At 34.7% G+C, this 14,854-nt stretch overlaps 1 protein-coding gene across 2 annotated transcripts; it reads right to left on the bottom strand.

Moving 5' to 3' along the window:
- Positions 1 to 4,211: 4,211 nt before the first annotated feature.
- On the bottom strand, positions 4,212 to 14,567 carry ren (renin). 2 transcript variants are annotated; one of them, XM_038271509.1, is made up of 9 exons: positions 14,196 to 14,337; positions 13,727 to 13,874; positions 13,181 to 13,304; positions 11,228 to 11,346; positions 10,929 to 11,125; positions 7,409 to 7,531; positions 7,166 to 7,307; positions 6,964 to 7,062; positions 4,212 to 4,679 (listed from the first exon to the last, which is right to left on the bottom strand). In XM_038271509.1, the coding sequence occupies exons 1-9, from the start codon at positions 14,204 to 14,206 to the stop codon at positions 4,518 to 4,520; spliced, it is 1,125 nt and encodes a 374-aa protein (XP_038127437.1). In that variant the 5' UTR covers positions 14,207 to 14,337; the 3' UTR covers positions 4,212 to 4,517. The 2 variants fall into 2 exon arrangements, with proteins under 2 accessions (XP_038127437.1, XP_038127436.1); XM_038271508.1 differs by lacking the exon at positions 14,196 to 14,337 and adding an exon at positions 14,341 to 14,567 and having other exon boundaries at positions 4,213 to 4,679.
- Between the last annotated feature and the right edge of the window lie 287 nt (positions 14,568 to 14,854).

The following is a 14,854-nucleotide window of genomic DNA, read 5'->3' as shown; positions in this document are numbered from 1 at the left end:
GCCATTAAATCAGTAAAACCAGTAATAACTAAATAAGGAAAAAAACAACAATCTGACTAGTTTCATGACCCACCTAAACCGCCATAATCTTTCAATCTCCTATATGTTTCCAAAATTTAAAATTATGACAAAGGTCTGTAGACTCAGACATAGTTTTTAGGTGTTTGTAATTCTAACTACTTCATGGTTTGACCTTGCTGTGAACTTTGCAAGACTTTTGCCCTTGGGAAAATTATTCAAGTACCCTTAACGCTTTACCCTGTGAACAATCTTTCTTGGTGGTGAGGAGATTGAGTCAAAAGCATTCAGAAATTACCTTCTAACACTTACCAGATGGATAATCAGTATCACTACTGCTGGTGTCCTCCTTTCTTTTTCCTAAACACACATGGATCAAATCATCTAACTGCTTAACAATTTAAATTTTGTCAAGGTTCTTATAAGTACCAATATTAATTTAATAAAGTATGTTGTGTTATTGGAACCAGATGTTGTGACATAAAAGCAAAGAGGGTGGACTTACTAAACAAACATTGTGACTAAAGCATTTTAACTAAATATTAAAGGTAAAGCACTTAAGAGTGATCATTTATCTGAGTTTGTGTTACATAATTTTTAAACCTACAAGAACCACAAATTTGTTCACGACATAAAAATACCGTACATAACATTTTAAACTTGCCTTTTTTATCCAGTCCACATCTCCATATTAGGATTCATTTAGCCTATGGTTGTATGGTTGATTGCATATGGTATGTATGGTATTTGTGTGAGACTTTCCTGTACACCCTACAACTATTATTCATTCCAACTCTATGCAGGAAATAAATTCATTGTAATCACAGTGAGGTGATGGCAGCCTTAAAATAGGTTTGAATCCTGTTGTTGCACACATATTTATTAGCAATATTGGTATAAAAACCTGTAAGGATCAGAAAACAAAATAATAATTCTTATATATTGAAAATTACATCTGAGTAGACCCTGATTAAGAAAAAATGAGTAAAAAACAAAAAAAAAAAAACATTAAATAAGTAATGATTTCCCAAAGTGATCATTTAGTTCACTCCATGGTGCAATAAATCTTTTTTTGTAAAAGCAGCGCAGGCCATTAATAACATTAAAAATGATGTATTGCCTTTTGGAGCTAAGATAATACATGATAGTGACCAGGACTCCTAAAGGGAATAAACCTTCCTATGACTCTCTGTGAAATGTCACCATTGATATCAACAAGCAAAATATTAAAATCCCCTTTGCCGCAAGGGTCTTTTAAATCATTGGTGGACCAGTGGACTTATTGTTTGGTCATTTGAGGAAAATTATCAACTTAAAACATGAATTAGGGATACCAAAATTCAGATTTATTAAATTTATTATTTTAAAATAAATTCTTTTTAACCTAAAAATGTCCCATGCTGTGTCCCAATAAGTGATAGAAACCTTGAGGGAGTGGCTTTCCTATGAATAAGAAGCATCCTAACTGAGTTTGTTGTAACCCTAGTAGATATTCAGTAAGTGGGAAGTAAGGGTCCAATGTTCAAAGTTGGTAATAAATTATGCTTAAGTTGATACTTAGTGTTTTTCTGAAAATTTGCTCCCAAATATTTTAGTGTTGTTGAGAAGCCTGGACTGCATCTCAGACTTGTGAAACCTGAGCTGAATATTTCAACATTTAACTAATTTAAATTATTTACAAAAAGATTTAATGATTTATATAAGCTTTAATCCATTTTTGACAACAGAAATAAAGTAGAAATCTAATTCCATTTGGTATCAGGACCACATTTTATTTATACAAGGAGGAAAAAAATAGCAGTATTTAGACTGATCAAAATGATTACAAATTTGATGGTGATTTTTCTTTTTATCTTCTTGTTGACATTAATCTGTCCCTCTTTGTTGGGAACTACTGTTGAGCCTATAACGGTTTGAGTATAATGGGCAAGGGGATAACATTCTATCAATAGAAGTTATAAAACAAGGTTAAAATTTGAGTAAAAAAAAAGAAAATTCTGCTCAGCATTAATTGACCCTCAATAGATAAAAAAAAAAAAAAAAAAAAAAAAAAAAAAGATACTCTGCTGCTTCATCAGTTTTTTCCAGTAACTCTAACCAGGTTCCCTGTCCCTGCAGCAAACCCCCCCAAAACTTTTAATTGAAACTTTTTATTTCTTTTTGTGATCATGCTGCTTTGGTTCAAATAAATTACAAATACACGTATGCATCTCTCTTAAATCACCCAAACTCTTTTACTTTCAGCAACATCCTTGTGTAAGAAAAACTGTTGCAGTTATCGGAAGTGGGCTTTGTTTTATAACCCAATACATAATGTTCAGTTTTAGGATGATTTTGCTAGAAATAACATGGATTATACAACTGATTCTGACAAGTCCTTGTCTGCCTTTTTGTGCTAGTGGTTGTTTGGACAGGTTTTCACTCCAAATACTTAACCTAGCTCATACTGAGAGAGATGTTTTTCAAAAGGCTGGATTTCTGACTAAATGCCAGTGTCCACCCTCACCTCATGATGCACTTTTAACTGATACAATCCCAGGATGTCAATTCCAGGACATGGAAGCAATAAGCATGACAACCCTATTGTCACTGTGGAGAGGCATTGGTGGACTTCCTGGAGAAGTCAGAGAAAATGTGAAAAAAAGATCTGACAAGGGCACCTGATAAATGTAAGTTGTTTTGCATTTTTATTGTTTTGTCGTGTTCCCTGTCGTCTGGGTAAGCAGATATTCCTGCCATTATTCAATAAGGCTACATCTTTCTAACAGATCCTAGCTTGCTTAGGTTATTTTAAGACAAGCTTCATTCTTTTTAGACAAATAATTTTAAAAATAGCTTGATCTTTTGATGAAAACTGCAGAGTCAGACGGAGGAGTCAAACAGGACCTTTGAATGAGTATAATTAATATGCGCAAACTTATCAACAGGGCCAGAAAGTAAATAAAAATATATATTTTTTCTACAATGTTTGATAAAAGCTTCAAAACTGAGAACTCTCAGCACCTGTAAAAAATAACAGTAAATAAATATATTCTAAAATACCGGTAATATTAATGAAGAAAAAATTTCCACAGCTGGCTCCATTTAATGCAGCGGGATAGCAGACAATTTTTGTAAAATGTTTATACCTAATCGGGGGGAAAAAAGGACTAAACTTATATATTATGACATGTTTATAAAAACTAGAACATCAGAAGAACCTGAAAATTATTGTGCACGGTAATGTTTTCTCTTCTTTTACTTTTGTTGGTTACATTTTGAGATAGGTGACAAGGTTTATTATAAATATTATTTTGTATTATTATTATTTCTTTTCTATAATTATTAGTGTGACCTTCATCTCCATGGGTTTTAACCTCATTTTATTTTTAGATCCACTTGTACAACATGTAATCGGCATATTTTAATGTCCAGAACCAAATCGAGTTAGCATGTCTTAATGTTTGTCAAGTAATATTTGTAGATCAACATGCCCACTTATTAAACCTATTAAAAAAACTGCACATGCAATTAATTATTTGGAATCTGTGAAGACAAGAGGCTGTTTTGATACCATGTTTTCAAAAGGAAAACATGGTATCAAAACAGCCACAATATCTAAGTTTTGTCATTGTTTTAGTTTTGGTTTTATTGTATAAAGATTGTCTCCTGTTCCCATGCATTCATTTTTGGAAAATGTATTTTCCTGGTGGTAAATTTTTACATGTGTATATCCTCCATCCATGAATTTGTGTGGTATGGTCTTCTAAATATGATCTGATATTGATGAACCCAAACATGCAAAAAAAAAAAAGGTTTGCACATCTTTCTGCTGATTTGCAAACCCAAATCACTTTGCAACTTCTTTGAAGAGCTGCTCTATGTGTACAAACACATTTGAGAGGCCCCTTTGTTTATTGTATATGTTGTCACAGTTTAATGAGTAAATCTGAAAAACTGATTGTTTTTTTGTTTTTTTTTGTTCTAATCTTATAAGCAGATAATTTGCACACAAAAAAAAAGATAATGTGATGTTGAAAATATTTGACCCAGCATTAGAATTATAGATAAAATCTCTTCCAGCATCTGTTTTTAACTTCAGACGGAACTTTCAAGTAACGGTCCCAAAATGAATTCATCACACCAACATGGAAACAATTCAGCAACCCAAAAATCACACAGGAAAAACAACCGAAAAAAGGCTCACATAAGTGTTTTATTTTCATAGGTGATATTAAAACCGTTCATTACAAGCAGAGTGATGAACAGATTAAATTTGCTCATAAACAAAAGTGGAGAAAAAAAATTTATGGCCTTCAGTGCAAACTGTGTTAGATAAAGAAACAAATTTAGTAAATGCCTTGCATTCCTCTTTGTTTCTGATTTAAATTAGAATAAAATAAAATTTTCAAACATGGACAAATGTAAGGTGTTCAATTAGAGATGGCAAGATGATATTTGAAATGAGCAGCAAAAATAAGGTGGGAGACAGGTTAATATATTTAGGCTTTAAGCTCTTGTCAGACTGCTGTAGCAAACCCTATTCTATTATTGCGACGATCAAACTCTGTGTAGTACCGGGCAATGAAGTTTGCTCCCAAAATCCAGACAGGACCTGTAGGTGGTGGCACATCCAAGTCCCTGAATGAGACGATGCAGACATCCCCTTCGATCTGTGATTGCTGAAACAATGGGTTTGCTATGTTTAAAATCCTTCAATGGTACACCAGTGCATCTAATTAAAAATCAACAGGGTGACAAATCTATTTTAATTCTTTTTAAAAAGATTGTTACTGGATGGAAAAAATAGCAAAGATTTAGAAACATTTATTTTTCTATGTTTTATGTATTAAAACAGTCATCCACATTTTAGCTGTTATTTTTCATCAGTGGAGTTTTTATTTAGTGTCTCTTCTGCTTATATTCTCAAATCATTTCAAGACATTTTTTCCCAAAGCCACAAGAACTTCAGGTATGATCAGTGGTGGGCAGTGCATATGGTACCTAGGCCTTTAGTGGGCACCCCTTAACTTAGTCTATTTCTTATCCCTTAACATCCAAGTCTGAGCTGCTGAGAGCTGCATTCCCTCTGTTTTTCCCAAGAAATTTTTCTTCTTTATGAAACTCATCACAAACTAAGAGTTAGGACATGAAAATACATTAAGCACTTCTCTTTTTGCTTTTATTGAAACTGGTGAAATAAGCTTTTTTTTTTTTATGAGCTATTCTAAATCAAACCAGTCTGAGCCACTACCCTGACCAGTGATTGCATCTTCTCCTTTGTTATTTGGTTTTGCAGGAAACCTTTGAGCGCACGGTTGCCCGAGACAAAATGTGCAGCCCTTAAAAGTTTTTTTTTAATTTTAATATTTTTTCTTTACCACTATACTTTACCTATTGAGACCAGGATGTGCCATCCAGAAAGGTATTTTTGGAATAATATTTTGTCCGTTCTGGGGTTCATGAGGGATAAATGTAATGTAAAAATGCATTACTACCGACTCTAAAGGGCAATTTTAAAGTACATTATCAAGAAAGGCTAAAACCCCAACTTTTCTCAAGACTGAAAAATTATCCCCTTGCAAAAAATATAAAATAAAAACACTTAATCGTGTCAGACCTTACTATGTGAGAAAAATAAGTACGCAGATTAAGGCGAAGGGAAGTGACAGCCTCATTTCACCTCCACCTCTCAAATGAATTCTGTACTGCTGCTCATTATAACTTACATAACTTACATCTATGTTGTGGCCACAAATAAGTACTCCATGGATACGAGGCAGTTAACCTATCTGCATAAGCATTTATGCATTCAAACGCTTATTGGCCGACACACATACAGTAATGAAAGCAAACATAAAGAAGCATATACAGTACGTTTGCTGTGGGTTTGCCTTAAAAATATGCAGATGTGGGCCAGCTGTGATTTTACATTAAAAAACAGGATGAGTTGCAATCAAAAGCTTTGAAACCTCCCCTTCATTTTTTTTTCAAAACTTTAATTTCAACATTTTGTTCTAATTAAAATCACGCTTTTTATTAATATATGTATTTTGCTCTTTTTCTCAGTTTGCGCTCTTTTGACTTGTTCCTAAACTTCTCATGACACATCCCATATATTCAAAGATTGTTCAGTCAGAAAGATTTTAATCTGTTTTCTACTTTGGTATGAGGATTTAATGAGCATAGGTGTTTCCGTAACAGGGCATACAGTACTTTTCAGGATTAATAAATGACTCCAGCATTTCACCTTGCATATATCTGCAAAGTCATTTTGCCTGGTCAAGACTCTAAGTCTAGATATCTCTAATTATATTTTACAGATATCTGCAACAGCTATGCATATAAGTAAATCCAGTTCAAGATATACACAAACATTGCAGATATCTACTGGGTTATTTTGACTAGTCATGTTGCAGTTATCTAAAACATTTTGGAGAGCAACTCTAACAATAATCACAGACGGTGCTTATATACAGTTAACACAAGCTTCTTGGCTGCTCCTCTAATTTCGGCTTTTATTCGAAACATTTTCAGTTTAGGTGGATAGCTGTGTCTTTATGGATCAATCGCATGGATTAACTAGAACTGAATGAAATCTCTTAGCTAATTTCTTTTCTTTCAACTTCTGTATACATATGTCTGCCTTAGTGCAACTAATTTTATCTGACTGCTGAACTCATCCATACTTCGTCAATGCACTTTGGTACTCCATTTTGTTAGCCTGTTTCTCTGCTAGTGCTCATTACTCTGTTCTCAGTGTGTCATACCATTTCTAATTAATTTGTAATTTAGGGTTAGATTAGTTTTTATTTCTTCAGTAATTCTCCAGTTTGTTATGCTGCTCCTGAGTTTCTTTCTGAACAAACCTTACCATTCACGACATTGTTTTTTTTTTTTTTTTTTTTAACTGAACAACAGAATTATTTGTGCTGTTAATAAATTGGCAGCCATTCTCCATCTTACCCATATTATGTAATCTTCATGCGTCAAAGCATACTCTTGGCCTCCCAGGAGAAATGTCACACTGGGCAACATCTTCACTGTCTCACAGTTAACTTTATACTGTTAAACAACACATTGTATAGGATTAAAACAGGTGAAGATTATTTTCTTAAACAAATTATGACTTTTTGTTGGTATTTTTTTTTTTTTGTCATGGACTTACTCCAGTTTCGTCCAGCTGAGCACCAATAGTTTCCATCAGCATAGAGACAGAGGAGGCTGGGCCTGTGATGTAGGAGGAGCCTGTGTCGATCACAGCTGTGCAGCCCTCTTCACAAAACATCATCTTCGCCCCCAAAGAAACCCTGAACAAACAAAACACGCTTCTTGACATTTCTGAATCTTTGCACAGAAAGGAATTCTTAGATACACACATATTGCAAATGACTTTCAGCAAATATCGTACCCTTTTATGGTGACTTCCCATTTTCCCATCTCCCTTGTTTCCAGATAGTTAAAATTTCCAGTGTAGTAGTTTGGGTCAGTTCCCCCGAGGAGCAGTTCTCCACCAGGGGAGTGCTTTGGGTCCCTGAAATACATGCAACAATTATGAAAAGATTTACAAAAGAGCTTGCTGGGCACAGGCCAGAGGTTCATATAGGTCATGGGCCTTGTTTGGAGGAGGATTTCATCATTAAACCATCACAAAAACATGCATAATGTTAAATGACTTACGGACAAATATACACTGACACCAAGGAGGAACATATTAGAAATAGTGTCAAGATGAGTGACAATGAAAAAATATTGAGTGACTACAAAGGAAAGCCAAGTGCGCTCAAAGAAATTCAAATGAAAGCAAAACCTGACCATTGAAGAGTAAAATCTAAAACAGATCTGCAGAGTCTGCAGTTAGTTTTACACATAAGGGATATTTAACAGTTTCAAGTCCCACGGCTCCATGAATCATGATGGGTCAGTATTTTGAGCTCGCTGTCCCTAGACTTGTTCCTTTTGAAATTCACTTCCTTTTCATCACTTTTATCATTGTGGGTTTGGTGATTTATGATTGATGTCATGTAAAGAGATCTCTGATAAATATGCAAAAAGAAACCTTTTCTGTTTTATTCCTATTCGATTACCAAAATTAACACCAGAATACTGAGAAATATTTGCTTAGAGTATTTTTGCTGTTCTCATTCAATGTCTGTTGGGGACACAACAGTTATTTGACTTTTCATTCATTAGCTCTAGCTAACATGACTTTAGGATTCAGAAGGCTATGATTTTTGTTTATATGTTTGTAATTCATGAGGTTTTGGGAGTTTATTATTAAGGGCTCAACTTGTGTTTTATGTTTGATTTCTTTCTGTTTGTTTTGGAATTACCTTCTGGTGCTCTGGTGCAACATGCAGTAAATTTCTAAAGACATGACCTTTCTATCTATGTTTTCCTTCCTATTTTGGACATCTGAGAGCCTAACAGATGGAATAGAATCATGAGAAAATGTCTGTTAACACGATGTAAGATTTTATGCTTCAGTCAACATCATTTATACAGACGCCTTTAAATTTTTTTAGTATTCTTGGTAAGGATGTTTAAAAGCCACAAACTGCTATAAAACTCATTCATCTGCACATTTGTGTTAATTTCCAACAAGGAGTACCCTAAATAACCACACATTGAGTAGATTATTGTGATATATTTTAATGATGCAATAAATTAAATGTATTCAGTATTTTCATTTAAGCCAGCAGTTTTTGTCCATGCTGTTTTATTTGTGCATTCTGTATTGGTGCTCTTTTTTCCAGATGTCAAAAACAACTGAATCTTAAAAGATGATAGACAATGTATTTATTTCTCCCAACAGTTATCTGGTGTTATCTTAAACAAAATGTATCTTTTAAGGAAGTGATCAAATCAGACACTGAAAATTATTTATGCAGACGGACCAAGAATCCCCCCACTAAATATAATTCTTTAAAGAGGCTTAAAACAACGGTAGGCTAACCTGGCAGACACCGGAACATAAATGTAAATCTATTGCAGTGCACATACAGGAGAAAGGTTGACTTTCCAACATTTGATACATTCCTCCAGGCAACACAGCATCATGGTAGACATTTTAAACATTGTCATGGGAGTTTCACGCTCACGTTACTGGTCTCTGGGAAACTCTAAAATAACCTTCACGTTCTAAAATAACCTTCACGTATGTGTATATGTATATATATGTATGTGTATATATATATATATGTATATGTGTATATATATATATATATATGTATATGTGTATATATATATATATATATATATATATGTGTATATATATATATATATATATATATATATATATATATATATATATATATATATATATATATATATATATATATATATATATATATATATATATGTATATGTATATATATATATATATGTATATGTATATATATATATATATATATATATATGTATGTATGTATGTATGTATGTATGTATGTATATGTGTATATATATATATATGTACGTATGTATGTATGTATGTATGTATGTATGTATATGTGTATATATATATATATGTATGTATGTATGTATGTATGTATGTATGTATGTATGTATATGTGTATGTATGTATGTATGTATGTATGTATGTATGTATGTATGTATATGTGTATATATATATATATATGTATGTATGTATGTATGTATGTATATATATATATGCATATATATATATATATATATATATATATATATATATATATATATATATGCAGCCATAATCCATCTAAAATCTGTTTTAATAAGCACTGCCACAAATTCAGAGAAGTAATATTTCAGCTTATTAATCTACAATAGATTTGATTGTAGAGAAATGCTGGTCAGGGATAGAAATGCTAGATTAACTAATTGGGTTTTACAGGCTGATTACAACCAACTCACTTACTTTTGCATAACTCTATCAAATGTCCTACTGTACCCTTTGCAGATCAATTAGAACAGTTTCTCTTGGCATTGTTGTTTTTTATGTCTGAAGGATCCCCACTATAAATTCTTTAAGGACGTGTGTATATATATATATATATATATATATATATATATATATATATATATATATATATATATATATATATATATATATATATATACATACCTATACACACACACACACATATATATATATAAAATCTATGACTTCCTTGCCTGGGGGACAGAGTAAACATAACCAACAGGCCCCAGTCTCTGCCATCCTTAAAAACAGGAAGGGTTGCATTTCTATTTAAAGTAACACAGACTTCTGTTAAACTTTTTAAGCTTTTGTTTTAAGGCTAAGAGTAAATTTTTTTATTATAAGGCTTTTCAAGCATCTCTCACAGGGGTGACAATAAATGATAAGATGCTTATGATATCAGCTTATTGTTAGACGGTTATTACGAGCTTTAACCAATATCAAAAAGGAAAGTCAGATTTGTTAAACAATTTTCTGCTTTGTTTATTTTCCTCAACCCCTTCCCTTAAGTGGGTCTAATATAACCTGGTGTTAGCCTGGTTTAGTACCACCTTGGATCCCATACACTTTTAGGTACATTTTACCTTCAGTGTTAATGTTTTTTTTCTTTCCCACAAAAATGTATGTTTGTATCTGTTCTGTCATAAAGATTTTCCATGAACAAGGTATTATTTCTAGTAATCCTTTGGAGTCACGAAGCTCCAAGAAGAAGATTTTAGTTGACCTATTATACTTGATGGGGTTGAGTCAGAGGTAGGGTTATAAAATCATTATTTTTAAATATCTGCATGTTGGTTTTTTTATTTATTTAAAAACGTATAAAATACTTAAAATACTAAAAAAAAAAAAAAAAAAAAAAAAAAAAAAAACAGCACTGGCAAGCTCCTGCAACATTTATGTCTAGCTTCATGTTTTTACTGTCACGCGGATTTTACATAACATGATGAAACACAGATGCACTCTGTCAACACACCTACTGTAGTAGATTGAAAACACCTCTTCTTTAAGGACGTGCTGAGACATGATGCGATCAAACACTGGAGTAATACCATCGATGGCCACGCTGGGATAACCCATCCCTAGGACCCCATCAAACTTGGCAAAAATAAATGGCATGGCAGACAAGGAGGTCGCTTCAGCAAATACTTGAACAACAGGGAGACCACCAACCTGCAGGGATCAAATACCCAGAGGACATAGGGGTGTAATATGGCATACAGAGGGCCGGCCTTTAAAGGAACTAATGATTTATGTTCTGGAGTCTGAACTCACCACAACAACATCCTCGCTCAGAAATCCCCTGATGGTTCCAGAAGCGTAATTGATTGAGAACCCGGTGCCATTCTCAACATGAGTGTGGGACTGGGATGAATCATATCTGTTGTGAGTAACTAAACATTCAAAATCATCAGTTAAGTCAAAAACAAAGCAGAAACCAATATTGGATCATGATCCACCGTAGGGAATCATCTTTACAATTAAAAAACAATGTTTATGGGCTTCAGAGGTCTGTCTACCTACAGCTAGGTGATGAAAAAAGTGTATGTAATTCATACAGAAAATAAGCCAAACCTGGTTTACCAGGTAAGATATTTGAATCATTGAATTTTGTAACATCATCTATGCTACAGACAAATCACTGCTCACTTTACTTGGATGGCTTTTCAATTTCTTGAAGACAAACAGCTTTACGAGTTTAAATTGACTCTGAAAGTGACATTGTGGTTGATGCCAATAGTAACAACAATGCAGATAGATAAACAATCTCTGAGTGCACAGCAAGATAAACCTTTAAGAAGATGGGCTGCATTAGCAGAAGACAAAATTCTGTACCGCTCATTTTACATAAGCACAGGAAACTAATGCTACAATTTGCACTCACTCCCCAAAACTGGAGCAGATTACAAAAATTTGCCTGATCAAATTAGTTTTGATTTTAACTGTAACATTCAAAGAATTGGGTCAGAATTTTAATAAGAATGGCCTAACAGCATGGATCCATCCTGCCTGTGGTAGTGTGATGTGAGTTATATTCTACAGGTACACCCGGGCCAACAGCTTGACCCCTAAAAACCAGTAGACACCAGTAGAGATTTAAACACCACAATCTTTCACAGTAAGGAAGCCTAGGCTGAAGTTCAACTGAAGAAACTAAATTACCTGCCCTCATCATTAGAGGCTCACTTGCCTTTGACTCAAATCAATCAGCTTTGAACCGCACCTCGACGAGGCCCAATCAGCATCCAGAGTTCATTTTAAAAGGTCTTCAAATCCACGACTCAAACTGCTTCCCAAAACGCAGGCAGTGGTTATGCTATGTCTGATTTTGACTAAGATGACCCCGATTCAACAAACTTCAATCCCCTTCTCCAACATCGTAGCTAAGCTACATCTGGCTTTTCCATGGTGCTTCTTCAACCTCGTCCCTATCAGAGTGTAATTACTCCCAGACTCTTATTGCATTTACCGCCACATCTCAACCAATCCGGCAGAAGACTGTCGTGTTGAGCCTGGTTCTGCCAGAGGTTTCTTCCCAAAGGGCAGTTTCTCGTCTCCACTGTCACTTCATGCTTGCTCATCATGGACAGGTTCATGCATCCTCTGTGTATCCAAGGTGGGTATCTATCTTTCGGGTCCCGAGTGAAGCACTAGTATCAGCTCACACAGTCTACTGAACCAACTTAATTAGCTTATGCACATTAAAGTCAAATTCAGCACTAATGTTTCCTGTTGATATCTGAACGCAAAAGTCTTAAAAAAATTGTTTCAATACATTTTTTTTATTGTCTTTTTCTTTCCGTGTGAGTTTTTCAGATTGAAATATTGCTGCCAAGGGTAATCCTTGACTACTGCTTATACTCTGATAGCTACTTCCAGCATCATGTCACAAGGATCAATTGACCTTTAACTACTTTCTTAAAAAAAAAAACAAGTTCACTATACCCAGATGTTTTCCACAGGCACCAGACCTAAATCCCTAAGAACCTTTTTATGATGTAAGGAAGGACGTGTCATACCATCATCCATACGTGGACCTGAGAAAATTAGAAAGTCCCTGAGAATCATTTCTGACATGTTGATCATTCATATAAACCATAAGGAATTAAAGCAGTTCTAAAGGCAAAATGGGGTCCGGTTTGGTATTAAGAAAGCAAATGAATATCACAGTTTACAACAGTCTTTAATATGAAATGCACCTTCAAAATTTTAGTTATTGTCACTTACAGCAGGCAGTGGAGAAAGGCGAGCAGCTCTGTGAGGGCACCCACAGGTTGGCTGAACCTGTATCAAACACCACGTTGAACATCTGGGGAGGGGAACCAATGCTGATTTCCCCAAAGTACTGAGTCTGTTTAAAGACAAACAGGACATTGTTTCTGATGCTTTTTAAAGGCTCCTTTTTTTATCTGTGATTTTTCCCACAAAATATGTTTGAGGGAATGAAAGATGACACCAGGAAAATGACTCATGAATGAACCTTCAATTCAAAGGGAAATGGATCTGCTGTTTTTCACAAGAACACATTTTCAGCATTGGTCCAAAAGGTAGTGATGAAGGCTCTTGTATATGTGGGCCCCTTAACCCCAAAAACTTGGATCTGCTTTTGTTTAAACCTCCAACAGCAACCCCAGGTGCCTTTAATTTAACAAGTCTTTATATCCTGTCACCTGCAGAATATTTAACACTACAACATATTCTTGATATGTTTCAGATTTTTTACTTGGAAATACACTAATAAAACATGTAACTGGACGTAAAAAGAAATCTCACATCCAAATAGTTGGTTAATGGTGTGGGAACAGTTCCATTGTTTGGGCCTGGCGTGTTCATCTGGGCCAGCTCAGTCAACACCTGCTCTGAAGAAACTCCCATCTCCCGTAGAGTCTCTCTGATGGATGGCATCTTCTTGAGAGCAATTCTAAAGACAGAAAAGGAAAATAGGAAATTTGGGAAACAACCAAAAAATAAGGGGAAAAAGAGAAATGAAACTAAATACAAGGAGAGCAAATAAAGGTGGTGACAGAAGAAAGGTAGTTTGAGTTCTATGAAAAATTTTCAATTTCTGACACATGTTCCTGGTCATGATCACAGTATGTCAATGTGCTTTTAATGAAGCCCAGACATAATTTTTCTGAAAACTCCCAGCTAGAAAAAATAAATGAAAACACATGCTAATCGATCTGTAATCAAAAGCTTTAGTAAAAAAAGAAAAGAAAAAACAACAAAAGCCATTTGTTACCCTGTCTTCATTGGTTTAGTTGCTTGCTGTCACTATTCCTTTTGCAATGGCATGTTTTCTCCCACTGAAACATGTCTGACACCTAACAAACCTGGACTGCTATTATTACTTTACTGTAATAGATTTGAAGAAGTGTGTTATCTACCTTCTTAAACCATGGCTCGGGGTCAGTGATAGAGCAACCAAACATATCCAGCAGCTCAGCGACATAATCATGATGACCTCTCAGACAGCAGGCAGAAAAACTAGGCTAATAATGCTGACACTAGATTTTAGCTTTTCTTGACTGTAAAGATTTTGGTTGGTGCAATCCAAGGTGGTGAATGCTGCATCTTATAGTGTTTGTTTCTCGACCTGTTTTATAGCCGGTCCTCTAAACTGCGCTCACATCATTTAGCCACTCAGCTTGGAGCTTTCCTCAAGATGACATCTTGAAAACAAACCCTACCCCCAACCAATTCCTCTACACTGATTCACAACCCCTCTAGTATTAAACATGACCCAGAGGGAGATCTGACCCCTCGTGCCCTGAGGACCAAATTGGGTACACAGTTTTCTAGACTGCTGGCGTCAGAGACTCAGACACCGTCTCTGCAGGGTTGTGGGAAGCTTCATAGACAGGGAAGATGCTGTGATTTGTCCATACAGATATAGGTAAG

The sequence above is a fragment of the Cyprinodon tularosa genome, unplaced genomic scaffold, assembly GCF_016077235.1.
Source record: "Cyprinodon tularosa strain WSP-4 unplaced genomic scaffold, ASM1607723v1 ctg8, whole genome shotgun sequence".
In the NCBI taxonomy this organism is placed as follows: domain Eukaryota; kingdom Metazoa; phylum Chordata; class Actinopteri; order Cyprinodontiformes; family Cyprinodontidae; genus Cyprinodon; species Cyprinodon tularosa.
Note: the sequence above shows the minus strand (reverse complement) of the source record. Positions and strands in the feature narration are given on the sequence as shown.